Source organism: Uranotaenia lowii, chromosome 3 (assembly GCF_029784155.1).
Source record: "Uranotaenia lowii strain MFRU-FL chromosome 3, ASM2978415v1, whole genome shotgun sequence".
In the NCBI taxonomy this organism is placed as follows: domain Eukaryota; kingdom Metazoa; phylum Arthropoda; class Insecta; order Diptera; family Culicidae; genus Uranotaenia; species Uranotaenia lowii.
In genome coordinates this window covers 100,563,792-100,590,800 of record NC_073693.1, presented here as the reverse complement: position 1 = coordinate 100,590,800, position 27,009 = coordinate 100,563,792, and the positions used below count along the sequence as shown (strand labels likewise).

Sequence of the window (27,009 nt, the reverse complement as noted above, 5' to 3'; positions counted from 1 at the left end):
ATTATTTTTTAAAGCATAAGTCTAATCGTTTTGCAGTCTTTAACAAAGTTGAATGAATTGAAACCTTCAATAACAAAGACTCCAAAACATTTTTCAATGTCAGATATAGTTATAATCTTAAATATTCTAATTTTAAAAATAAAATTGATTTTTTTTTGGTTTTAAGCGTTGCGTTTCTAAAACAAGTACATGCAGGCAAGATTTTAGTCCTTGATTGAATAAGGATAATTAAAGTATCCAAAACCTGTTTTCAATTTTCATGCAGATTGAAATGTGTAGAAATTTTTAAATTGATTAGTTTAAAGTAAAATCGATTTTCGATAAATAGTGACCTAATACTTCAGTTATCGAAAATCGATTTTACTCTAAACTAATCAACTAAAAATTTCTACAAGCCATATCACCAAAACTGGAGTTTATGGACAAAATCTGACAAGTAATTTGAATTTAGTGCGTCAAAATCTTCCAACTGATTTGGAACGTTGGCACCGAAATTTTCTTCCCTTCGTCCTCGTTTTATATATATATTAGAGTGGCAATGGATGTATGGGAGAAATTTCATGATCGACTTTTTTAAACCGACCATGTGTATTTTGTAAATTGCCCCAAAAAACTAACCTGTGCAAAATTTCAGCTCGATCAGACTTGATTTAGGAGTGCCTCAAAGAGTTGAAAGTTTTGCTTTTCAACCCTCACAAATCACCAACCGGAAAAATCGAAATTTCATTTTTGATGCAAACGACTTAAAAATTCTTTGAAATCTGGTGTTGTCTAAAAAAAATTGACAAAAATTGACTTCATAATTTTAAAAATTGCGTAAGAGGGACCAAAGTAAAACTTAAAATTCGAATTTTTAATTTTTATGCCAAATGACTTAGAAATTCATGTAACGTCGAAATATGGAGAATCGAAAAACCCACCAAGCCCCAGAAAGTTAAGTTTTTTTTTTGTCGGGATAACATTTGATCCCGACATTTTAGGCATTATTTTAAGTCATTTGGCATTATCATTGATTTCCATTTTTCCAATATCCTTACCTCCAGCGGAGTAAACAATTTATTGTCCGGAAAAATAGTATTTTTACCTGCGTGCGTCTTCAGCAACAACCGAGATCTACATATGAACCGTTATCAAACACAAAGGTGAAAGATTTGGACTCAACTTAGTACATTTTAATTTTACTATTTGTACTAAGAAGTTATTGAAATCGATTCCAAAGAAAAATAAAAACTGGTTTGAGTTTTATGACATAAATAAAGTGTATCACTTTCAGGTTGCTACCCTATACTTAATTTAATTTTAAATACAACATTTTATTCAGTTTTTTTGTCTTACTTAATATTTTTACAATGTGTTCAAATGAAATCATGCTTAGCATTGCTAGAAATTAGAAAAATAATGACTTATAATTATATTTTCACTCAACATTTTTTTGGCTTTGTGAATGAAATTATTGCGCTCCGGCCACGCCACTTCCGATGGCCAAAGCCTTTTTGCTTATTTTCTGATTTATGAATCTAGAATAGAGAGATCCTCCTGGATTTCGTCTTGTTGGACCTCTCGGTATGTGGTAGTTATTCTGAAATATTCAGAACATCAAAATATAATTAAACAAAAATCTAGTCGATCATCACACAAACCTTATTCTCGTGAGGGAACAACGTAGTTATACACAGGCAATAGTTTTCCAGCTGCACGGCGGTAATTTTGGTATCGTGGTCCATGTGGTAGTCTATCACGATGCCCGTCAATTGACTTTGCATCGACTTCTCCAAGCTGCCTAGCTCGCCACAGCTCAGAATCATCCGGCCCACGTTGCTGCTCCTGAGGATATCTTTCAAAACCTCCGGACTCATCGGCCACGGGTACGATTTGTAGGATGAATCCGAAGGATGGGTGCCTTTCAGAATGTCCTGAAGCGTTGCAACCACAGTTGGTTTGCACTCTGGGACGTTGAAGTTGGGATACTTGGGAGATCGCGTAGGATATGGTTCCGAGTCGCTTGATCTTTTTCTTCCGCAAACCATTCGGAGGCTTTTTATCGGGAGTCCAATTTCCTCTCTCCACAAGATAAGAGCTTCTCGAAAATTTATTTTCGGTCCCAAGATCTGTCCCTCGAATAGGGTGTCTACATCTTCCAAACGCATCTTTTTCAAACAATCGACATCGATTCGTTGAGCTACGCCAAGAAAGAATATCACATAAATATTTGAAAGATAATGAAAATGATCCAACAGTACTTTTGGAAAATCTGTATGACTGTACAAAACCACTTCCTACACCGATTGTTCTTATAGAAGAAGCGATATCGATAGGTCAATATGACATTGATCTACACAATTATTCATGGATGTATTGAAACACGTGTTTCGCTCTTTAATTCATTAATTAAAATCGATATTTTAATGGCATAGCGGCGAGATAAAATTCTAAAGTACAAAGTTTTAAGACATTGTGAAGAATATATCATAAATCACCGGTGATGAGCTGTTTACATGATATAAAAGCTGTTTGGGATATGGGATGAATAAACTCAAGAGGCTTAAAATCCCAAATAAAACAACAAAACAAAATATAAAAGCTGTTATTTTTCGGACTACAAACCTTCAAGGAGCGCTATCGTGTCATCATCGATGCTCAGCTTCTCCGTGCACAGGGTTCGCAAATTGGATTCATTCGGAAGATCCGCCGAGATCCCATTCAGTAGATCCGAATCGTCGACGCCGTAGAACGAGGGCTCGCTTTTAATCATCAAATCATTCAACTTTTCCACCATTATTGTTGACAAAATTCAGAACAGATTCGGCCGCATCTGCCGTTGAGGCTTGTAAACTGAACCGTGTGAAGAGGACGATGATCAAAACAAAAACAACGTTAATCTAGAAGAAGGTATGTTCAGTTCGTTTGTAGCTGTGTGAGTTTGTAAAGGGAAAGGGATGCTCGATTTAAAATATAGAGAGAATCCTCAAAATTGTCCGATTAACGAGCGAGTACTGTATTGGATATTTTGGATAATCATGCAGAATACCTAATACACGCTCGTTTTCATTTAACCAATTATGTTTATAGAATAACCATTTTATGGTGTTTGCTCTAAAACTATCAATATGGTTATTTTTTTTAATAATTTTTCTATGTTAAAATTCAACCATTTATCAAGCTCTCATGTATGAACCACAAAATGGTTGAAAAACTTGACGTTTTTTCTTCGCCATATTGAAAGCTACCGTGAAGCGAACCGAACGTGTTTTGTTTTTCATTTCGTCCGTACTAATAAAACAAGGCTGGAGAGATTCTAAAGGTAATTGTTTCATCATTATGAATATCCAATTAAAAGTTATGAGTTTATTTTTTACTATTTTTGACGTGAAAAAGTGGTTGAAAATAAGCAAATCAGTTCGATTAGAAAGTGGTTTTTATTTCCTTTCTAATAGTATAAAAGTCTTGTTGGAAGACATAAAGTAAATGTCCTAAAACTTTGGATAAAGTTCTGTTGATTGATATCACTGTGAGAAATATAAATATTCAAGCAGTGCAAATTGATAGCAAAGCGCGTGGCCGGCAGGCCTACACTCGCTGCCGAGATGTCGTTGAACTCGACGTGTAGTGTGTGCACAAAAGCGATTCGAGAAGAAACTGCAAGAGTTAAATGCTTTGGGACGTGTGGCTCGATCATGCATGTGAAGTGCTGTGATGGGTTGGATGATAATGGGCTGAAGTACATGGACAAAAACCGTGGAATGAAATTTGTGTGCAGAGATTGTCGTGATGATCGAATAGGCCACGATAAGCTTATGATTAAATTAAACGAGATTATGATGTTTGTGAATGAGAATTTTAATACATTAAGAAACGAAATTGATGCAAAGATGAAGGAAAACGTAGAAAATTTAAAATCAGTGTTAAAATCAGAGAGCGAGAATATTCTTGATGAAGTCAAAAGTGTTTTGGAAGAAAATATTAAAAATCTTCCAATACAATCGAAAAAAATAATAAGTCTTGATACTCCATCTGGCCCTAGTGCTAATTTACGATCTAGGAAGAGAGCTCGTCTGGAAAAAAGCGCTGATGAAAACCCAGAAGATGATCCCATTTTAATAGAAAGCAACCAGACTCCAACCTTTGCTGATCTTTTAAAAGGTAAAAATCGATTTTCCGAAAAAACGCCCCTGAAAAAAAGAGAGCCAATGGTTATAGTTAAGCCTAAAGAGGGAGAACAAACATCTAGAGAAACTAAGGAAGCTTTACGTGCCAAAGTAGATAGATCTGCTGCTAAAATACAAACCGTTAGAGAAGGATATAATGGTAGGGTGATTCTCGGTGTTAATAGTTCCGACAACTTAGAATCAGTAGTCTCAAACGTACAAGATTTATTAGGAGAAAACTATGATGTATCCATGTCTATGCCGATCAAACCACGACTCAAAATAACAGGATTATCGGAAAAATTATCGGCCGAAATCCTTCAACAATGCCTAACAGACCAAAACGAATATTTGAATATCAAAAATTTAAAGCTTGTTACTAGTTTTGCAAGTAAGTATATGAATTACACACAATATACAGCAATCATTGAGGTCGATTTGGCCTCACAAGAAACTATGCTTGAAATGGGCCGTGTAAACATAGGATGGGATAGCTGCAGAGTAGTCGAATCGTTTAGCATAATGCGTTGCTTCAAATGTTGTGCATATGGTCATAAGAGTGCAGACTGTAAAAACATTGAAATCTGTTCACGTTGCGCTTTAAATCACAGAACTTCCGATTGTAAATCAGACTTTAGGATCTGTATAAATTGCAAAAACATCAACAAAGAGCGGAACATGAACCTGGATATAAATCATTTTGCTTACAGTGAGGAATGTCCCGTTTATAAAAAAATGGTTGCGAATAAGCGTCGTTTCATAGATTATGCTCAATAGCAATCCCACAAACTAAGCAAAAATCATCCAGCTGTTATTTATTTAAACTGTGGAGGTATGACTACAAATTTTGAAGAAATTCGTTTAATGATGCACACGATCAAACCGAAATTATTATTGCTATTTGAGACACATGTAACACAAGCACTGGGAGAAAATCTTTTTCAAATAGCAAACTTCCGTTCCATAAGTTGTTATTCTGACTCGAGACACACAGGAGGCGTGATGATGTATATACACACAAGTATGAAATACAAGGTCTTACTAAATGAACAGAAAGATAAAAATTGGTTCCTTGGAATAGAAATTTACAATGGACTAACTGCCGGACGATACGGTATTCTGTACCATTCGCCAAACGAAAGCGATGCAAATTTTCTGAAGGTTTTAGAAGAAAACTGGCTTGATGATTTCGTAGATTTGTCTAAGTTCAACTTAATTGTTGGAGACTTCAATATCAATTGGTCTAATTCGGTTAATTCTGCAAACTTAAAGAATGTGATGTCCTCGTACAACTTAAATCAACATGTCAAAGACTACACTCGCATAACACGTACTAGCCAAACAATAATTGACTTGGTATTTTCGAACTGTGATATCAGTGTTTGTGCCGTCAATGATTTTAAAATATCTGACCATGAAACTCTATGTATACATGTTGCTAGCAATGTTAATAATGTTGAAGATACTTTTGTCCGGGTAAAGTGTTGGAAAAACTATTCTCGAGAAAATCTACTCACTTTATTGAGAAAACACAAGCAAGAAACAAATTTAGATCAGCTATCCAATGATCTACATGACAAAGCAAATAATCTTGTACAAATTGTCAAAAGATGTGTTAATAACCTAGTGGTTTATAAATTAATAAAAGCCAAACAATCAAATAAATGGTATGATTTCAGACTTGTTGAAATGAAAAGAAAAAGAGATAAAGCATATACAAAATTTCTACAATGTAACTCTGATTTTACATGGTTGGTATATAAAACGTACAGAAATGAATACTCCTGTTGCTTACGGAGAAAAAAACAAGAGTGGATTCAGCGTACAATTGAAGAAAACAGAGATAATAGTAAGGAGTTGTGGAAAACTCTCAGAAGGCTTTTAAGTCCAAATGCACCTAATCCAAGTCTAATTGAATTTGGCGGAGAAGTTGAACTAGACGAAACCAAAATCGCAAATAAATTCAATGATTATTTCATCCAAAGCATTGAAGAAATTAGCAACTCTATTAAAGCAGAGCCCGAACCAATGCAACTTAGAGGAGTTTACACCCAAAGCAAATTAACTCGTTTCTCGCCCATCACGCTTGAAAAACTTAAGAAAATTATATGGACAATGGGATCATCTTCTGGTGCGGATGAGGTTAGTTGCAGAGTTTTAAAAGATGCATTTGATGCTATCGGTGAAAATATTTTAACCATAATAAATGAGTCACTGCGGACTGGAATTGTTCCCCGCTCTTGGAAAGAATCTTTGGTTGTCCCAATAGAAAAAGTCAATGGTACATCGAAAGCAGAAGAATTTCGTCCAATTAATATGCTTCCTCTGTACGAGAAAGTATTGGAGTTAGCAGTTAAGGAACAATTAATAAATTATATTGACACGTATAAACTGCTTATCCCAGAACAGAGTGGCTATCGTAAGAATCACTCTTGTGAGACAGCTTTAAACTTGGTGTTGGCCAAATGGAAAGGAATGTTGGAGAAAAGGCAAAAGATAATCGCAGTATTTCTAGATTTGAAACGCGCATTTGAAACAATTTCACGCAGAAATCTTATAAAAACTCTATGGAAATACGGTATAGAGGGCACAACTCTGAATTGGTTCCAATCGTATTTAGAATGCCGTTATCAACGAACGAAGTATGCCACTGTGATATCCAATACCAAAGAAACCAAGGTCGGTGTACCACAAGGAAGTGTGCTTGGACCCTTGCTTTTTATTTTATACATTAATGACATGAAACGAATCCTGAACCACTGTGATATAAATTTGTTTGCTGACGATACTGTAATATTTATTGCTAATGACAATGCTGATGCTGCTGTTGTACAACTGAACTGTGATCTAGAAAACTTAAGTAAATGGCTGAATTTTAAAATGTTGAAACTGAATGTCTCGAAAACTAAATGTTTGATTGTCTCCAACAAGCCTGCAAACTGTGATATAGTTAATGTTAGTATCGATGGTGTGCGTCTTGAAATAGTTCACGAAATTAAGTATCTTGGTGTTATAATTGATGAAAAATTGAATTTCAAAAACCATATCGACTATGCTGTTAAGAAAATAGCACAAAAATTTGGAATTTTATGTCGGTTGCGTAATGATTTGACTCAATGGAGTCTTATTTACTTGTACAAGGCAATAATATCACCGCATTTTGATTTCTGCCCCTCAACAATATGCTTTGCAAATGATCAACAAATGGCTCGTCTACAGAGGCTTCAGAATAAAATAATGAGACTGATTCTAAGATGTGACCGAAGAACCCCTATTCAAATTATGCTGAGTACATTACAATGGCTCTCAGTTAAGCAGCGAGTGACGTATCATACCATGATCCTGATATTTAAAATTGTAAAAGGAATAGCGCCAGAATACCTCCAGGAAAGAATAATCAGAGGAACTGACCTGCATCGCTATGGAACTCGTTTTGCCAGTGAGATAAGAGCAGCTTCATTTTTATTAGCATCCACACAGAATTCGTTATATTATAAAGGAATAAAAATGTATAACACTTTACCTATGGACATCAAGCGAGAAGAAAACTTGACAAATTTTAAAAATAAATGTTTGGCGTTCGTGAAAAACAATATTAGGATATAGTACGTGTTAAAATAAGCTAGTAATTAAATTACATGATGATGATGAACTCAACTGAACAAACGTCTCTGGGCCGCACATGACAAATCTCAAAAGCAACGCGATCTGGGGCGCGGTAAAACCCTGAAAATGGACTCATGTGTGTGTGGGATGGGGCTACACCCCAAAATGTCCCTTTTCCCAGATGGTCCCTGTTCTTAAGTTGAAAAATTTGAAGCAGCAAAAGAAACAGCAAGAAAAAAAAAAGCAATAAATAAAAAAGGCAATGATGGACGTACATGGGAACAAATCCAGTAAGATTCAACGAATCAATTGATCAAAGACTAAATGAGACAATTTATAAAAAATATCTATTAAGATAATCCAGCCCAATTTCCCATGTACGGGGGATAGTGGAGGGCCATCATCATCATCAAAACCCAACCAATCATAAGAAAAATTAAATTGCAGTGCACCAATTGGACGACTCTCCGGCAGTCCGGATTCAGTTCCAGTGAAACAACAGCACCGAACGCGGGACTACTTACTTCCGAAACGAGCAAAGTGCTTCAAAAACTGACCATCCTGACCATTCTTCATAATATTAGGATGGAGCTGAGATTGGTTGGTATACAGCCCAAAAAGCTCCACCCACCGGAGTGGAATTGCGGTCAGCAAAGATTCTGTGCTACAGCTGCCTCCCAGTTGCATTTAGCACGAAGCGGCAGAAAAAGGAACCGGTAACTTTTTTTTGTGGAACGTTTTTGTTTTTCATTTATGTAATAATTTCATTTTTTCAGCCTGTCCAAATGCCGATTTTGGTTCTCCAGAAACATTCTCTGCACTAGAGACACTTTTCAAGGTTAACTTTGAAGCCGCAGCTGAGGAGGTCTTGAAGTTGGCTATACACATTGTTGTTCCGGCGACCGAGATGAGCTATTTCCCTTGCTGCAGCTATTTCCTGGACAATGCTCATCTGTTCCTGACGAGCGAAATCGGCTCTCTGATTTTTCTGAATCACTAGCAGAGCCAAAAGATCGGAACTTTCATCGGGAAAGTGAAAGTAAGTAGCTCGATGCTGTTTCGATAGGCCCACTCAACAAAAATCGTTGCATTTTCCCCCTATATTTATCATCAAGAAAGCAGAGCATCTAAAAAATAAATAAAAAGATGTAAAAACACAAAATTGTTAAAATTTTATTTTTTCTTCTCCCACATTTTGCATTTTGATTTAAAAACAACCATATTTCAACTTCTCCTCGAGAATCTCATTCGGTTGAAAAATAACCATATTCGAACTTCTCCCCTATAAGTCATTTTATGGCTTCTCATGGAGAACTCATAAAATGGCATTTCCCGGGAAAAGGTCAAAAATTGTTATTTTTGAATCGTAAATGGTTTAATAATTTCTAGCGTGTACAGTATTCGCTCGTAGGGGAAAGGTTTCCTAAATGGGCCTATCGGGTTAAATTACCCTACGGCTGTTTGATAAAATGGCTGACCAGACAGCTTATCTGACCAATGCATTTTGAGGGTGATACGCTTAGAACATAAGGCAAGAATTTATAAGGTGACAAATTTTTGAATGTCATAAATTCTCGGATTGAAGCCAATTTTTACCTACAGGAATCATACAAAACCTCCTGCAAATTACAGGAGAAAAGCATTTCGATCCTCCAGGTGAATTCGACAGCTTTTTTCCTGAGCAGTTTTTCTGTCCTGAAATCGTCCTGTAATTTCAGCTGTTGAAAATACAGGACAAAGTCGTGCCGACCACAGGCAAAAAGATTATGTGTAACAGTGACGGACAGAAAGAACTTTTTTTGATGATTCTCACCAAATGTTATATTTATGTAGATACATTTAAATTCATGTCTAATCTCTATTATCTTAAACTTATTGCAGAATCTGAAAAGGTTTTTAAAGCTTAAACTGTTGTTTTTGCTTGGGTGATTTTCATTAAACATAAACAGTTAAATTACCGTTTTCTTAGACAAAATCTGTCAAAATTTGGCAACGTTGTGCTTTCAAAATTCCTTTAAAAAAAAGATGGCTTAACTAGGAATCAAATTATTTTTATTGATTATAATATTTGTAACATGTAAATATGTCCCATTAATTTAATTTGAGTATAAAGAGCGTAGATGGTCTGGGGTTAATAATGGCTTGATAACCTCTGGCAGAGAACTGCTTTGGCGTAAATGAAAAGAGTTTGCGTTCACTATGGAGTTTGCGAAATCCGAAATAAGGCGAAAAACCCCGGAAACGAGGTGCGAAAGGGTTGAAAGGCTCTCTTGCTTGTGAGTCGTTGAAGAAGCCAGACGTGTCGGCCCAAGCGAAGTCGATCGGTTTTGAAAACGAGAAAAAAGCCCCTTCGGTTCATTATTGGCGTTCCGCCCTGTATTCCGCGATCCGTGGTGCTTCGGGTTTTGAGTTCCGACGTGGTCTCCAGTGTCGTTGGAGATAATTCGTCCAAAAGCGGTTGCGCACGTGTCTTGTGTCCAAAAAGGAGAGGAACAGACCGTAGTGTGATAAGTGGAACCCCCAAAGAAAAAATCTTCGATTCAAAATGCCTCAACCACAATCGAGGTGAACAAAAAACCCGTTCCCAAACACCTCCAGGCCAACAGTTGCCCCAAATTAGGCGTAGGAGCCCCTGAGACGGAGTTAAGCCGGTAAGTCTAATTAGACCCCTTAAAAGGTGTAAAACCCCTATATTACATATTCTAATGGCATTGCCGCAAGATGAAATTCTAAGGTAAAAATTTTCAAGACATAGTGAAGAATACAGCTGGATAGATGAATCAGCGCCAAGTTTTCGCATTGTTTCTCCTTGAATCGGGAACAGTTTACCGAATTCCGCTAAAAGACATAATCTGGTGCAAAACTCAGCTTTTTTTTAATTTCTTTTAACAAATTTTCGATTGAATCAAACTGATCTTAGATCTGAATCTGAATTCTTAACCTCATATTTTGAATGTATAGCTAGATCTGCAATCTGAATTTGATTTTTTTTCCGAAACCTTAAACAAGAATCTAAATCATAAATCTAAGATCTAAAATCTTTGGAATTCTAAATTTTAAATAAGCATTTCTGAAGATTAAATCTAAATATTATTTTTTTAATCTGAAAACTAAAATTTTGATTTTAAATATGAAATTTGAAATCTGAATTCAGAGGCTAAATCTATATTCCTTATTCGAATTCTGATTCTATGTTTTAATCTGAAATTTGTTATTGAATCTGAATTTGAAACTTAAATCTGGAGTCTGAGTTCTGAATCTGTATGTTAAGTTTCAGTCGAAAATTGAAATTTGAAAACTCAATTAGGCAATGGGATCTGAGTCAATCTCAATCTTATATATAGGTGATTATGTTACCTGTGTCTGATGCCTGGATTTCAATCTGAATAACAAACGTGAAAAGTAACTTGAAAATTTGAATATTAACTTTCGATTTTAAATCTGAACCTTTCGATTATACTAAAATTTAAATCTGAAATCAAATTATTAAAACCTCAAGTTAGTATGTCAGATCTCAAATCTTTATTCAATATTATGGTTAAGAATCTGGATTTGAATGAGGTTTCTGAGTTGATTAGATTGATGTTTGAAATTATTAATCGGATTTCGGAGATTTTGTTTTCAAAATTCGAAACAAAATTTGGTACTGATTTCAGTGATTTACTTGAAGATTTTTTTTAAGTTGGTTGTGTAGCTCAGGATTTCGGAAAATAATAAAAAATTTACACTTTGTTTTGTATATTTTTTGAATTTATTTGCAAATTCCATTGCTCTTTTCACAAAAGCCATCTCTTAGGTTCCTAAATGTTGGCCGTCGTTCCGACGCTTCTGAATTAATGTCTATACCTAAAGCGTTTTTCGATTCCGCTGCCAAAGTTCTGAAGACGGTGGTTTGAATAATTTTGGTTTTTGTTGATTATTTTGAAATAATTTCACAACCCAAAATTGAACCTTTTTGCAGATGAAAATTTTCTGGTCGCTACTACTAACAATAAGATTTTCGGAATATCGTCAAACCCCAAGCCAACATTTTCAGGAACTTGATCCTTACTGATGAGGTAGAATTTGACGACCCCTTGACTAGAACATGCACTCGAATTTCGGTGTCTCGCTTCACGAAAGACACTCGGATAATGGTTTTGACACGTAAGTTTAAAAATAAATATTAAAAAAAAAATAACAATAAAGCTATACCATTGATAAATATATTGTGTTTCTGATCTATTCTCCTCTTTTTTTTTTTCAAAAAGTATGACTAATAAATTATTTCGTTTAACAACGTTGCTGCGAGAGCAGTTTTATTTACATAACTGTAAAAGTTCATTGTAACATGTAACGTTTTGAGGGTGTTTTCTCCACTAAAAGAAGCTCGTTTGTGAATCGCTTTGGTAATTGTGAGATGATTAGACAATGACGTGAGCATAAATGGGTTACAATAATGGGAGGTTTTCGATTTGGACAGGCTAGATACCTATTGGGGTATCATTCATATTTCAAAACTTCAGCGCTTGGTTCTAAAATTCAAAACAGTAAGTTCTCGTTTGTTCATTTACATTCAACTTAAACGCTAATAAGTGTGGTTGTGTGGGTGTGTATGTGATTATTACAAACATAACGTGAATTCTGGGCTGGTTTCTAATATTCGGCATCTGCCAGTACGTGGTGCATCAAACGTTTGAAAGATCCACTCTGGTGGATGTTTTCGTTCGGAACGCCCATCGAGTTGACTGGATGAACGAATTCTGGCTGGGGAGCTGGGTGGTTGGCGTTTGGTTTCTGTGAAATAGATTAAAAATTTAAGTAGAAACCTTGAAAAAGACAGGGTGCATTCGATTCGAAACGTCAACTGCGTACCTTTCCTGGTATCAAACGGTTCGCGTGGAAGGTGCGTGGCTGGATGGGTGTGGCCACTTCCTGAAGTCCTTCGCCGGAGCCCTCCTGCAGAAAACGGTAGGTCTCGCTCTTGCTCGGATCGAAGACGACGGTTTTCTTGTAGCTGTGGTTTTTGTATTTTTATTGGTTGGAGGTGCGAAATTTTTTTTTTTTGAAGCGAGGATGAGGATGGCGATTTTTTTCCGTTCGGATTGAAATGCAGGGCAGTGTGGCAAATGAAAGCGCGCGCGGATTTCGCGATTTCATGGCGATGGAATTTTGTTTTTTTTTTGTCGGAAAGACAGTTTTGTTGGAGTAAATTTTTACGAGTTTGGAGTGTAGCGGCGACCATTCGAGAAATGGGAAATTCGTGTAGGTTATGCGGAAAGTGTGATGTACGGAAACGTGAGAACAGGAAAAATAAAATCAGAACAAATTCACATTAGCAGATATTTTTTTATTTATTTCGATTGAGGGATATTTTTGACAACATTTTGTTAGTATTAATACAATATTTTTTCCTATTAAAGCGTAACAGAATAAACATGCATAAAATAGGTAGATACATCCTTTTACCACAGATAAACTTTTACTATAGATTACAATTCAAACAGTCAGTTGCTTTATTATTTTTAACTTCAATGTTAAAACCTCCGGAGAGGTTCAAATATGACTTATATTCGTGAAGAAACAAAAAAGGATAGGCACTCAAATGAAACCAAATGCAAACGTTACAAAGGACAATTCTTTGCAAATCCTGGCCGGTGCAGGGAAGAACTTTTGAACTAAAAAACTGGTCAACTGAAATTCACCGTATTTTTTTTCTTATCATTCATTTAAAAAAACCTTAACACCTCTCATTTTGTACGTTCATGTTTGTAGAATGATGTTTCTTATTGGATTTTGACATTAGATTTCATAATGGCGTCCAAGCAAGAGGAGCTACAAATCAAAATTTTGTACATGCGTGTCGTAAAAATTCAAACTACACGCTCACAGAAATAGCAAATTCGTTGAATGTAGCCAAATCAACCGTCACCAAAGTAATAAAAATGTTTGGGGAACGTATGTCGACAACTAGGAAGCCTGAATCTGGGCGAAATCAAAAGCTGGGAGCCGCAGTGACGAACAGAATTGTGACAAGCGCTTTCAAACGCAACTCCAATCTCTCCGGTCAACAACCGTGCATGAAGCATGAAAACGATCCGGACTATCGACTTATAAGAAGGTGTATAAGTGACTCCAAATCGCAACGATAAGCAAAACCTTACGACAAAAAACAAGATCTCGGAAGCTGTATTCTATACGATATTGTTGACAAAATTTGATTAGTGGGACGATGAAACCTACGCCAAGGCAGACTTTATACAGTTTCCTGGACAAAAGTATTATACAGCAACTGGAAGGGGAAAGGTGGCAGACATTTTCAATCAAATTAAACAATCATAGTTAGCCAAGAAATATATCGTTTGGCAAACTATCAGTACCTGTGGCTTAGAAAGCGACATTTTAGTTGCAACCGGGACCGTCAACCACGAAATTTACGTGAAAAAGTGTATTCTAAAGTATTTGCTGCTTTTCCTGTAGAAACATGACTTGTCTGTGCTGTTTTAGCCGGATTTGGCATCCTGCCACTATGGAAAAAGGCCATAAAGTAGTGTGCCGGTACATTCAGGTTGCGCCAAAGGATAAGAACCCTCCCAACACACCAGAACTTCGCCAAATCGAAAAATATTGGACGGTAGTTAAGCAGAATCTTAACCCTTTCCTTCCCATGGTAGCACAGGTGATCCACAACTTCGCACAGCTCGCATTTGAACTGGGCGCTTTGGATCAACACAATTTTTTCACCGGATGTGTAGATATGAGTGAAGAAAAATTGCATGAAATTTGAAGAAAATCGGTTCGCTAGGTTTTGCTTGGAAGGTCAAAAGCTGCTAAAAAGTCGTTTTTTTTCGAATTTAAATCAAGTCGTCATTTGTTGTTCAATAACTTGTCAAGTTTTTATAATTTCCTTCAAATAAAATTACTGACGTGCAGAAGGTTGCTTATGCAAGCAGAATCAAATGATGGTTTACTTAGATTGCAACTAAAACATATAAATTTTTGTGTAAGTAAAGTGGATCACTGGTGATACACTGGGAACAAAACGTACTTTTCTTCTTGTGAAGCTTCTTATCGATACTCAAGAAAATCATTTCGTCAACAAAAAAATTCGCTTCAGGATAGTTATTTCATCTGCTCAAATGACCACATGTCTCGAAATGTTTGTAAAAGTTCGTGATTTTCTCGAAAAACTGCATGTTTTGTTTTCCTTGCGCAAAGTGTCATGGCGGCCATTGTTCAAGGCAAAAATGAAAATTTCAAATATTTCAATAAATAGACTATCGAGGGATGCGTATACAAAAGAAGTTTTTTATCAAATAGGATCGTTTTAGTTTGTGATCAATGAAGTGATGAAATTCCGTGTTTTTTTGCAATTATTTCCTGTTTTGCATTTGCACCCTATGTGTTGTTATCTTCTCAATGGAGCACATATGATCCACCTCAAAACTCAAATTTATCAAATGGATCATTAAAGTAGGCTTAAATTATGCATCTTTTGTTCTAGAACTTTAGCTGTAAATCAATATTTCTATTTTTAAAACGTGAAAAACCTCGTGGGAAGGAAAGGGTTAGGAAGACCCGAAAAATTGTTAGCTGCTCAAAGCAAACAGAAAGTGAATAAGGTGACACAAAATCTGATGGCAGGCGTCAACGAAAGGCTCGCTAAATTGGACTAGATTGACAGGAATCTTAACTAAGTATTTTTTCCATCTTTTCTAACTTAAAAAAATATACTTTGGTTTTTTTTTAAATAAACAAATAATCGATTTACACGCAATTTAGTTTGACTATTTTTTGATCCGAACACTCTTTAGTGGAGGATGTCTATTGCTACCACGACAATGGAAGGCCCACCGTACAGAAACAAGCCAGGGTGGTCTAGATGTCCATGTGGAAGCAGCTGTGGGAAGGCTCTGAGAGAAGCTGTACTTGAAGCAGTTCCCGACTAATCATGGATGTTTCATGAAGTATTTTTACACCGGTTTGGACACGTGGTCCTGCCACTCTACAAGAGTTGAGATCAAACGGACAAAGCACTCGAATAATGTGGTGTTATACTGTCCAAGGTTCGAGAAGGTGCAAAGACTGTAAGAAGCGCAGGGTCTCTGTATCAACAAGGTACTCGATGGTCAAACCTTAAGACGCCCGCACAATAGCCCGTCAAACGTCGCGTTGGGTCAGCGTCGCGTTGACATTTCATTTTGGGGATACCATTTTCCGTTTGAGCCACCACAATGGTGCGTCGCGTCAGTGACAGGATTGTACTAAAACGCAAAACTTGTTCTAAACAGCAGCGTTCTCCAGCGTCGACGTTTTTGTTTTGAAATAAATCAAAATTCCAGCGCGTCAGCAGGGTTTGAATATTCCTTTTTAATGCTTTTTTGTTAAAGTTCGACACAAATATACTCAAAAATATAATTATCGCCATTTTTCTGTGTTTTGTAATGTTTGGCACCCCGAGTTTGGTCTCAAAAATGCTGGAAAACCTTGTCAGTGAACGCTGTATTGTGCTGCAAATAAATTCCAGTGCGTCGCGTCAGCGCTTTAGTACTCAACGACAGCGTTGACAGCTGACGCGACGTTACTTCCGACGTGCTATTGTGCGGGCGCCTTTACTGTAACTACTCCGAGGACCTTTACGCTACAAGCAGGAACATTGACGTGATATTCCATCGTGAACTTCTTACTCGTAGCAAAGCGTTCGTTCCAAAGTGTCCGGTAGAGTTTCTGGAGCTCTTGTCCGAAAACCAGGGTGGTTTTCTGAGTTACTACGACGAGGACCTCATTCCCCCATTACGAACTTGAAGCGTATCCAAGTCCATGAGTTGGCAACGATTTATGTAGCTTGGCAGACGAAACGGGTCGTGCCAATTCAAGTGACGTAGGGCATACTGCAGGAAGCGCTGCTGGATAGCCTCGATTTGTTCAGCTCCGTTGTGATAGAAGGGGCACCAAACAGCTGATGCGTACTCGAGAATGGAAAGAACTATGCAGCAATAAAGATATTTAAGGCAGTACACGTCTTTGAAGTCTTTGGCCATGCGAAACAGGAATCCAAGGTTTCTAGAAGCTTTGTTAACAACATAGTTTAAGTCTTCATCCAGCCGTTGATTGAGGATAACTCCTAGATCGTTGATGTGGTCCACTCGGGTGATGGTTTTGTTTCCAAGGGTGTACTCCACATGTAGAGTGTGTCGCTTACTGGAAAATAATACTACCTGGCATTTGCTGCGGTTCAACGGCAGGCAGTTAATGTCGCACCAGTGAGCAAATCGGAAAATTGCTGCTGTAAAAAGTCGATGTCGTCTTGGTTGTTTATGGCGTGAAAAAGTTTCAGGTCATCTGCATAAGCAAGTTTTGTGCCGAACTGTGTGGGATTCACCAGTTCGAACGGATAACTTCCGTCCCGTTAGATAACTCCGGAACCAATCCAGTAGAGATCCACAGAATCCTAAACGTCCGAGCTTTGCGATAGGAATATCATGGTTCACCTTATCGAACGCAGTAGAGAGAACAGTGTAAATGGCTTCGGTTTAGGCCTTCCTGGCAAACTGACGCCATTCTTGGGAGTTGTTGCGGTTTTCAGCATACAAAAACATTCTGAATAACGGTTTTGATATGAAAATGTACTACAGAGATATCATCGCTACTCTTTCTCATCGTAATGGATGAGATCTTTACTGGATCAATTGACTGTTGACCACACCGAGGATTGCCGCGGAATCCCTCGACAATAGAGCAGCTGGTCGACTTTGACCTGGCGGACGATATTGTTTTGCTCGCCCAAAGACAACAAGACATGCAGAGCAAACTCGACGACCTCACCGAAAGCTCCAAGGCAGCAGGTCTCAAAATAAATGTCGGAGAGACCAAGCCGATGAAAGTCAACACAAATCAAAGTAAATCCTTCCAATGCCATGGTAGCTGGGCAACAAGTTAAGAAAGTGGAGTGCTTCCAGTAACTTGGTAGCCAAATTACATCTGATGGTGGTAACAGAAAAGACATCGAAACCCGGATCAGAAAGGTCCGATTTGCGTTTGCGAGTCTCCGGAACATCTGGCGCCAGATCTCTTTACGAACGAAAATTCGAATCTTCAACTCGAACGTCAAATCCGTATTGTTGTACGGGTGTGAAACTTGGTTTACATAAGCGGTGACGACGCGAAAACTGCAAGTATTTGTGTATCGCTGCCTGCGGAGTATCATCCGCGCTTAGTGGCCTGGCAATTGGATCTCAAATGAGGAACCACATCGCCGGTGTCATCAAAGGGCGCTAAAAATCGAGATTCGGGAACGCAAGTGGAGATGGATTGGGCACACGCTGCGAAGAACGAGATTTGCAGAGAGGCCCAGAAACTCGTGGCGTGAAGACACTGGCTCCGGATCGTCAACAGTGAAGGTCTTTCACCATAGCCCTATGCACCGGGGTTCGGCGCGGGAACATTAAGTCAGTAAGTAAGACGTAAAAGGAAGTCGAAAGAAGGTTGGTAATTCTGAAACTATGGAGGTTTTCCAAACCAGATCGAGTCACAACTATTTGAAAATCATCGAGAAAGAAAGTACGGAAAATCTTCGGGCCATTTAGGTCGTCTAGTCGGATCCATCGGAAAGTTATCTGACCTTACCCGTAAAAGGCTGTCAAGTTTGTTTGAAACCATTGAAACGTCATGTACTGGTTCCATGCTCGGTCCTCGGACCGGAAACCATGAAAGGTCATCGGTACTGAGTCTTCAAAGGTATTAAATTTGGATGAAGGTTCGTCGGACCAAGAGGATGAGAGCTAGTGCCAGTGTCTTCGGGCAGGAACCAGTTGAAAATCGTGACAAGCAAGCTATGAAAGGTCGTCGCATTTTGGTGTCGTAGAAGTTCTTTGAGCAGAAACCGTTGAAGGTCGGCAGGAAGAAGGCATGTCGAAGTTGTCGACGGCCGATGGTCGTCTTCATTCTGTCGACCGTTTTCAGGTTTCTCTTCCGACCTTTCTCGACACCGCTAGGATTGGGTTCGGTTGGTTCAAATTTAAAGGACGATTTAATCCCAATTTGAAAAACTAACCGGATGCAATTCTAGGATTTCAAATTTGTGTTTTGTGGAGGAATCGAAGCAATCGATGACGACGGATAACAGCGAAACACGAGTAAACATGAGAGTAAACGTAACTCTAGTAATCTATAATTTACCTAAAGTTATCTAGGAGTTTCCAGGAAGGAAATGTCTGATATTAAATCAATCCATCGTTTATAGTATAGTTTCTTTTTCTGGTTTCATTCGATGACCTTATCCTTTATTAAATTTCACCAATAAACATCTTCAAGTTTTATTTGAACACCATGTAAAAGGTTTGATAATATTAAACAGTTAAAAATAAAATGACACCACATAACCAACGAACGTTTAAAAAAATTGGAAATCCATTTAGAACAATAACCGCACACATATCGCACACACTTGTAAAATGGTTGGTTTGTAGATTCAGTCCTTGGTAATCTTGGATTGTTGATTTGGGGTAATATTTCATTGAAGTAAAATTCGACATATTTAGCTAGTTGTTATTCCTCTTAGTATATTAGCCAGTTTAGAATCCCTCGGCTGATATGTTGCGTTTTGGAAAATTCTTTCTTTCAAGGTTTTATGCGCCGTTAAGTAGCAGGTTTAGGTTAGGTTCGGCTTCGGCTTAATTTTCCACTACACAATAAGCGGTGTAATAAATGTCCGTGGGGTTCATTTCCGGTTCGAGACTGCAGTCGTTTAGTGCATTAGTGGGAAAAAGAGACAACACAGTTTTTGTTTCGTTAGAATAAGCTTTAGCACTCTGTTCTGTTTAGATCTATCTGTTGGAGCTCGCCTTTTTTCCTTTTTTTCTAATAAAATACTCCGACAAAATCTTTTCACAAACCGAGCTCCACAGATATTAGACGCAATTGTAACGTGTTTCGCAAATATGTTTCTGTATCGTGTTTAGATGGGAAAAAATGTCTAAGTATGTTATGAGCCGTTTCGAAAGATAGCTGTCTCTAAAAAAATATGCTATTCAGTAGTAATGGATTAGTAGTAGTGCTGAGACGATGATGGCTGGTAGTCGCCCGGAAGTGGCGGAATCGGTGGTGGGCTCTGAGTTCGCTGCCTGCCGCCGCCGCCGGCTTGCTGGGGCCACTGCTGCGTCGCTGATGAGGATGGATGATGGTGAAGCGCAGATGCGGATGCAGATGGCGATGGCGATGGAGCGTACGCCGATTGGAAGGGATATTTATGCTTGAGCTGAGCTTCCTGATCGAGACGTCGTTGTTGCTCCAGAATTTTTTGTTTTTGTTGCAGGAAAGAGAGATCAATGAAAATTCTAAAATTAACAGTGCAGCCGTGATCTGATTGCGGTGGAATGGTTGAGATATTTGTTTGGCGTTTGAAATAAGATTTTTTCCTTTTCACTTTTACCGTCAATTTTTGTACAGGGTGTGGGTTAAGTTTATAAATTTTTGCAATTGATTTTAATTTTTGGTTTATAGTTTAACAACATTGAAAGCTTGTTTCTTCACAGTTGTGCGAAATTGTTTGAGTGGGTGTACATTTGTGTCTTGTTTCGGTGTACTTTCGAGTGCTCTGATAGTGGCCATCTCAAATCTAAACTAAAAAAAAATACTGATATGTACATGGACATCAAGTAGCGTTTGTGCAGCTGCGGATGTTAGAGGATTTTCAATTATTGATTAGAAATTAGAGAGAGAAAAAATGAAGCTTTTTTTGTCGTTACAACAACAAGTGCCAGCGCCACATCAACATCAACTTAGGATTAACTCTCGATTAAATCGCTTAAAAAAGGGCGTCTACGATACTTGGTTCGGTTTTGTGAACTGAAAAAGTTGATTTGATATGACTTTACCCTTCGATTTTGGTGGGCCGATGGCGGCTTGTGAATCCGTTTGATCTGATTGTGTGTATACAAAAATTTATAAATTTTCGATCAGTTTGTGGGTTCAGATAAAGTTGAATGGATGGGATAACCTTTCAATATTGCCTTTTTGAGTGTGTCACTCCGATGAGTAATTCAAATTGGAATATCGTGTATATAATGTTAAACTTGACTTTGGGAATACATAGTTTTTCACAGTTGTCACAACGAACACAAAAGCAACGGAAGACCGTCTTGAAAATTAAGACATAACTAGGAGTAATATGTGGAGTAATCTCTGTTTCAAAATCTAGAAGTGGACTTGATTAGAAAAATAGAAATATTTATATTTAAAGAATCACTCATAGGAATTCGCAAATCAACTAAGAGAATGTTTTGAAGATGAATATAAGTTTAGGATGAACGGTCAAATGGAAAATGATATGCTGAATTCAGGATATTTACTCCAGCAAAGGATATTTTTAAAATAGTATAAGACTTTGGTTCTTTCAGCTGAAAAAGTTTCAATTCGAATTTCATATTTGATACCGGATTTGGAATCGAAATTCAATAGAGAAACTCACTATTGCCGATTGGTCAAATTTTAGCAGCTACAGCTGTTTTTTCATTCATGTTGTTTTTCTCAAAATTGATTATCAGAAAGAGGGTACATACTTTAATTTTGCATTATTTATACTCATATTTATGCTTTTAAAGTAAGCATTCTAAATAGCCCGTTTATTTTAATTTATTTCCAGCTAAGTTTTAAAAAACTCATAATTTCGAATGATTTTCAATGATTTTTCACTTTCTTTGATTTTTTTTATTTCAATGAAACCTGATTTAGACCCGGATATTGTCCGGTTAAAAATCGGAAGTGTTTATTAAAAAAGTATTTAATTTAATTTACGTAAACTGGATGCTTTCTAAAAATTGCATTTTGTAAAGTTGATCACATATAATGTAAGTTTTTAAGTTATCTTGTAATTTCACAAGACGTTTGTACTTGATAAAAATGAGAATTTTTTTTTTAAATTAACATATTTTTTCTGGCAAACCTCATACTTACTGTTTTTATCCAAATTTTGACAAAGCTAAGAAAAAGTCAATTCAACAACCGCAGAATCCATAATTTTTTTATTTTTATGTGTAGAAAATATTTCAAAATCAAAACCTAATGTTTGATAAGCTGGAACCTCCCATAGTATATACCTTATTCAATTATTAGGAGAATATTGTTAAAAAGTCCGTGTTTGGCTGGGATTGTTCACATTGAACAGAAACAGAAAACTCAAATTGTGCTCAGTTTTTTTTAACTAGGTTTCGGTACCCAAGCTTTATCTAAATTATTTTTCTCGGGAGTTTGAAAAACGATACTAAAGTTACTGACGTGTTCAATGAAAAATGAAAACTCGTGGTGTTTTTTTCAGAAATTTTATTCGAATAATCACAGGATTCTGCTTGATTTTTGTGTTGAAAAATTCGAAATCATATGTCCAGATTTAGTTTAAAAAAAAATGTCCCGATTTGATTAGCCCACTTAAATGAGAGTAAATTCTAAAATTTTTATTCTAGGGGGGGGGGGGGGGTGTTTAACTTATATTACAGTGAACTATTCGAGATATTGTTTTAGAGAGGCCCCCCCTTGGTGTTCTAATTATAATTTTCTAGTTTTTTCCTTGATTTCTATAACTCTAAGGAACAATTGCCCCCTCCCCATTAATCCGGCGTTGCTAAACAGCTATAAATATTCATAAAACAAGCAAGCACGGTTAAAAAATTTTAATCAAAAAATCCGGGCAATATCCGGGCAAATTTGGTCAGAACCCACAAATTACTCAACAGAGAACACTTGAATACATTTGAAAAATAATTTCATCGGAAAGTCCAGCAGATTTGGATTCCAGAAATCTGTTTATAATTTTTCTGATAAAAGTTTCCCTTTAAATTTCATTTTGGACGCAAAAATAAAGATTTTTTGAAAAGACGTCTTGGACGTGTCGGTCCAAGTTTGGACTTACACAAATCCGCACTAAGTCCAGGCTGTTTCTAACAAAATCCGGGAAACCGGGCCCAAAATATCCTGGCAAGTTCTTGCAATCTGGCAAGCTACGCCAACTAAAAAATTCTGCTAAAATCATGGATAAGTATTGAACAAAAACGAAGCTTCCTGAACCTAAAGTTATAAATAAAATGACCCAAAATCGACTCAGTCAAGTAAATATGCTTTTATTAACCACTTTCTAATAATTTTCTTACCTTTTTCATTCAAATATTTTGTTATTTAGTATTTCTATTTAATAACAGTTTTTGTCATTTTTGCAATGATATTAAAAAAACCCTGACTTAAGGTAACAATGTCTAGAAAATGCAGTCAAAAACTGAAAAGTTGACATTGTTATTCACTGATAACAAAATTATTTTAAGGTTATTCTTAAAGTGAACGGCACAAGTAAAAATTCACCATTCGTTTTAATCTTAAAATGCCGATATTTTCAGTTTCTCAAAGTGTTTTCAAATTTCCATGAGTTCATTGGAAAGCTGGTAATTTCAAGAGAATTTTACAGTTAATTTTTTTTCAATTTTTTTCTTCACTCAGTATCAATCAGTTTACTCAATTGCATACTTTTTGGGTATGACATGAAAAAAATCCACTCTTTGCTTTATTTGATAAAAAAAGATTAAAACAAATAACAATGAGTGAAAATGATCTGTATTTACCTCGTTTTGCATACTTTTTTGTAAGGTTTTGGTGATATTTCGGGGATAGGGGGTCCAACCAGGCCCCAAAACAGTAAAACAGTTTTTTTTACTGTAAACATCATTTTAATTTTCCTTCTTGTTCAAATACGTCTACAACTTCTTAATAGAATTAATTTTGGAGCTAGGTATGGCCACACGATTGGATTGGACTTTGAAGATCAAAAAAATGCTGCTGTTTTCTTCACTTCTTTTTTCGGGTCATTACTTTTATTTTTTCTAAACAATGTATTTGCTCTCCTGTCCCGTTTTTAGCATGGATTCATCCAGGTTCTCGTTCAAAATGTCGATTTTATCATCAGCAATTACAATACTGTTGATTCGCATAAAAAAATTTACTACGCCTCATCACCTCATCACCATCTTCAGCATGCATTTCCGTTCTACTGCCTTATACGTATCATATGCCTGAAGACGCTCTTCCACCTCCCTAAGAGCTACTTTTTCTTTTCAATCAGCTCGATCTTGTACATCTGATACTGTCATATTCAATGCGAATCAACAGTAATATGATTGCTCAAGATAAAATCGACATTTTGTGCGAGAACCTGGATGAATCCATGTTAAAAACAGTACAGGAAGACAAACACATTCTTTGGAATAAAATAAAAGTAATCACTCGAAAAAGGATGAAAAGAAAACAGCAGCATTCTTTTGATCTTCATAGTCCAAACCGATCGTGTGGCCATACCTTTTTTATTTATTTACATAGTATTCCGTCTCACGACATAACTTGACGAACATAATTCCTAAAATTCACTCGGTCCATGGCAACCGTTCTCCAATTTCTAGGGCATCCCACGTTCGCCAGATCACGCTCCACTTGGTCTAACCATCTCGCTCGTTGCGCCCCCGCTCGTCTTGTTCCTACCGGATTCGTAGCGAACACCTGTTTTGCAGGATAGTCGTCTGGCATTCTCGCAACATGTCCCGCCCAGCGTATCCGGCCAGCCTTCACCACCTTCTGGATACTAGGTTCGCCGTAGAGTCGCGCGAGCTCGTGGTTCATCCTTCGCCTCCACACTCCGTTCTCCTGTACGCCGCCAAAGATGGTTCTTAACACTCGTCGCTCAAATACTCCGAGTGTACGCAGGTCCTCCTCTAGCAATATCCATGTCTCGTGCCCGTAAAGAACAACCGGTCTAATGAGCGTCGTATACAGGTTACACTTCGTGCGAGGGCTAAGTCTTCTCGACCGCAGTTGCTTGTGGAGTCCATAGTAGGCACGACTTCCGCTGATAATTCGCCTCCGCGTCTCACGGCTGGTGTCATTGTCTGCGGTCACCAGTGAGCCGAGATAGACAAAGTCTTCGACTATCTCCAGCTCGTCGCCGTCGATCGTGACCATGTTATTACTGGACAAGCGGGTTCGGTCGGTCTCGGATCCGCAGGCCAGCATATACTTCGTCTTGGACGTATTAATCATCAACCCAATCCTTCCTGCTTCGCGTTTCAGTTTGCGGTAGATCTCCTCCACCGCCGCAGATGATCTGCCGACTATATCAATGTCATCGGCAAAGCAGATAAGTTGACTGGATCTGTTGAAAATCGTGCCCCGCATTTCGCCCACCGCTCGTCGAATAACACCTTCTAGCGCCACGTTAAACATCATGCAGGATAGACCATCACCTTGTCGAAGCCCCCTGCGCGATTCGATTGAACTCGACAATTGTATGTATGTTGGTAATCCACCATGGTTGCACGGATTCACCGCAGTTTCTGCCAAAGTATGGGTTCACATACATTCCTTAGATCAGGGGTGAGCAACACGCGGCCCGCGAGACCCTTTTGTGCGGCCCGCGAAGCTTTTTTCAAATTTATATGCCTTAACTTTTTTCTACAATGGATAGTTAGGAAAACTTTTGGCATTTTAGGCGTTTTTATGTTATGTTTTAGGCTTAAATGCTGAATAGTTTTTTTATCCAGCATACTTTTTCCTTATTACTTAACTCCTACCACTTTGAGAGCAAAATCCATTTTAGTGAGTCGAAAGAACAGCCATAAATCGGAACCTACACATGATCAAAGGAGTTTCGTAGCCCGTTTAGTGAAGTCATTATTTCCATTTCAAGCAAAAATAAAGATGAATGATAAAAAATGTGCTCAGCAGATAATTTTTTTAAAAATTATTCTATCCAATTCGACAAAAAGGTTTGTTCTGTTAGCATTCAAATACTGCCAAAAAAAGTTAAACCAAAAACTTGAGATATACTTTTTATTTCTGAATATTGACGAAAATTACGAAAGATAAATAATAAAGTATGGGTAAACGATTTTAGATTGTTTATCATCATGAATCAGCCGGCATCAAAGTTACCCACAAAAATTATTAGTTCTTGAATTACAATAGATATCTGAAATTCTCTGATGCTACTCAAAATATCTTTGACGATTATCTGTGATGCTTATTTCAGAAATTTTCAAGAAAATTTATCACAAACATCGAAAAATTGAGTTATTTCTCTTATTGTTCGCAATCCACATTACCAGTGTCAAAATATTGCTCTAGAAATCCTATCGCAATGATATCTAAATAAGATTAAAAATGATAAAAAATGTGAATAAAAATTCTAAAATCAAGTATGTAGTTTTGAAAATAGTTGCCTTAAAATATGTGAAATTGAATTTTTCAACCTTGCTCAACATCTGAATGCAATGATCCAATACATAACTCAATTTAAAAAACGGGTTTTTTAACGTTTGTAGAAAAAAAATTCTAGGCTTTGAGGACAAGTATTCATTGTGGAAAAAAAATAAAAGAAAGTCAAATAGCGATCAAAAGTACAACGCTAAGAAGACAATGATTTCTTTAAAAATATTTTTATCACACTCTTAGTTATCACTGTGGTAGGCTCCAGAAAATTTTTAAATGGAAGTGATGACGAATAGTGTCATCTGTTTAAACAAGAGTGATGTAAGAACGAATGTTCGCCAAGAAGTACTATTAAAAAATTGAGAGAATTTAAAAATGGCAAAGATTAAGCGAGGTACCTTTTCAATATCGGGTATTTAAAAAGCCGTGGTGAATTACTGTTTTTGAGCACGTGAAATCGTTTCATCTTTCCTTTTTCAGATTTGTTTTTTTTTTTGCAAAAATTTGTAGTTATTTATGCGTTTTTGAATGTTATGTTGTGAAGCTCTGATAGTTATCACAAAAAAATATGTGCGGCCCGCCGGCAAAACTTCAAATTAAAATTGGCCCGTTGGTTCAAAAGGTTGCTCACCCCTGCCTTAGATTATTAGGTTCGACAAATCTCCAATGCAGCGCGCCACCATACCCGGACCCCATGGCTTCGTATGAACTGTTATGTGGTGAATGTATTGCGTGTGTTGATGTAGGTATATTTTGGAAGAACGAATCAATCAGGAGGGCTAGTTTACTTACAGGTATTCCGGCATCCGTGTATATACCTGGCCAGCTGGCAACTGATTGAACATTCCAATTATATAGTCAGTTATATAATGAAACACATCTTACCTGTCGGCCCGCTTATGGGATTCGAACCCAAAAGTTTTTCTTGCCGATACCGGGAATCGAACCCAGTACGCCTGGCGTACCAATACCAGACTCGCGCCAGCCTATCCACTAGACCACATCGGCGCTCAATCAATAAATTAGTTATATTGTAAAAACA

The 27,009-nt window shown here is 37.2% G+C and overlaps 2 protein-coding genes across 7 annotated transcripts in view; both read right to left on the bottom strand.

Annotated features, from left to right (window-relative positions):
- Nucleotides 1-1,323: 1,323 nt before the first annotated feature.
- On the bottom strand, nucleotides 1,324-2,829 carry LOC129757086 (uncharacterized). Its single transcript, XM_055754205.1, has 3 exons — nucleotides 2,605-2,829; nucleotides 1,641-2,179; nucleotides 1,324-1,579 (listed from the first exon to the last, which is right to left on the bottom strand). The coding sequence occupies exons 1-3, from the start codon at nucleotides 2,774-2,776 to the stop codon at nucleotides 1,451-1,453; spliced, it is 840 nt and encodes a 279-aa protein (XP_055610180.1). The 5' UTR covers nucleotides 2,777-2,829; the 3' UTR covers nucleotides 1,324-1,450.
- An 8,650-nt stretch (nucleotides 2,830-11,479) lies between these two features.
- Nucleotides 11,480-27,009, bottom strand: part of LOC129758758 (PDZ and LIM domain protein 3) — a 180,198-nt gene continuing 164,668 nt past the window's right edge. For 4 of the 6 annotated variants that reach the window (XM_055756366.1, XM_055756369.1, XM_055756368.1 and 1 more), the window contains 3 exons: nucleotides 20,606-20,650; nucleotides 12,606-12,747; nucleotides 11,480-12,527 (listed from right to left, as the gene is read on the bottom strand). In XM_055756366.1, coding sequence (XP_055612341.1) covers nucleotides 12,387-12,527; nucleotides 12,606-12,747; nucleotides 20,606-20,650 — 328 coding nt within the window. In that variant the 3' untranslated portion in view covers nucleotides 11,480-12,386. Of the gene's footprint in view, nucleotides 12,528-12,605; nucleotides 12,748-19,352; nucleotides 19,467-19,496; nucleotides 20,066-20,605; nucleotides 20,651-27,009 lie in introns of those variants that run through there. The other 2 variants (XM_055756371.1, XM_055756367.1) reach the window with 2 other exon arrangements.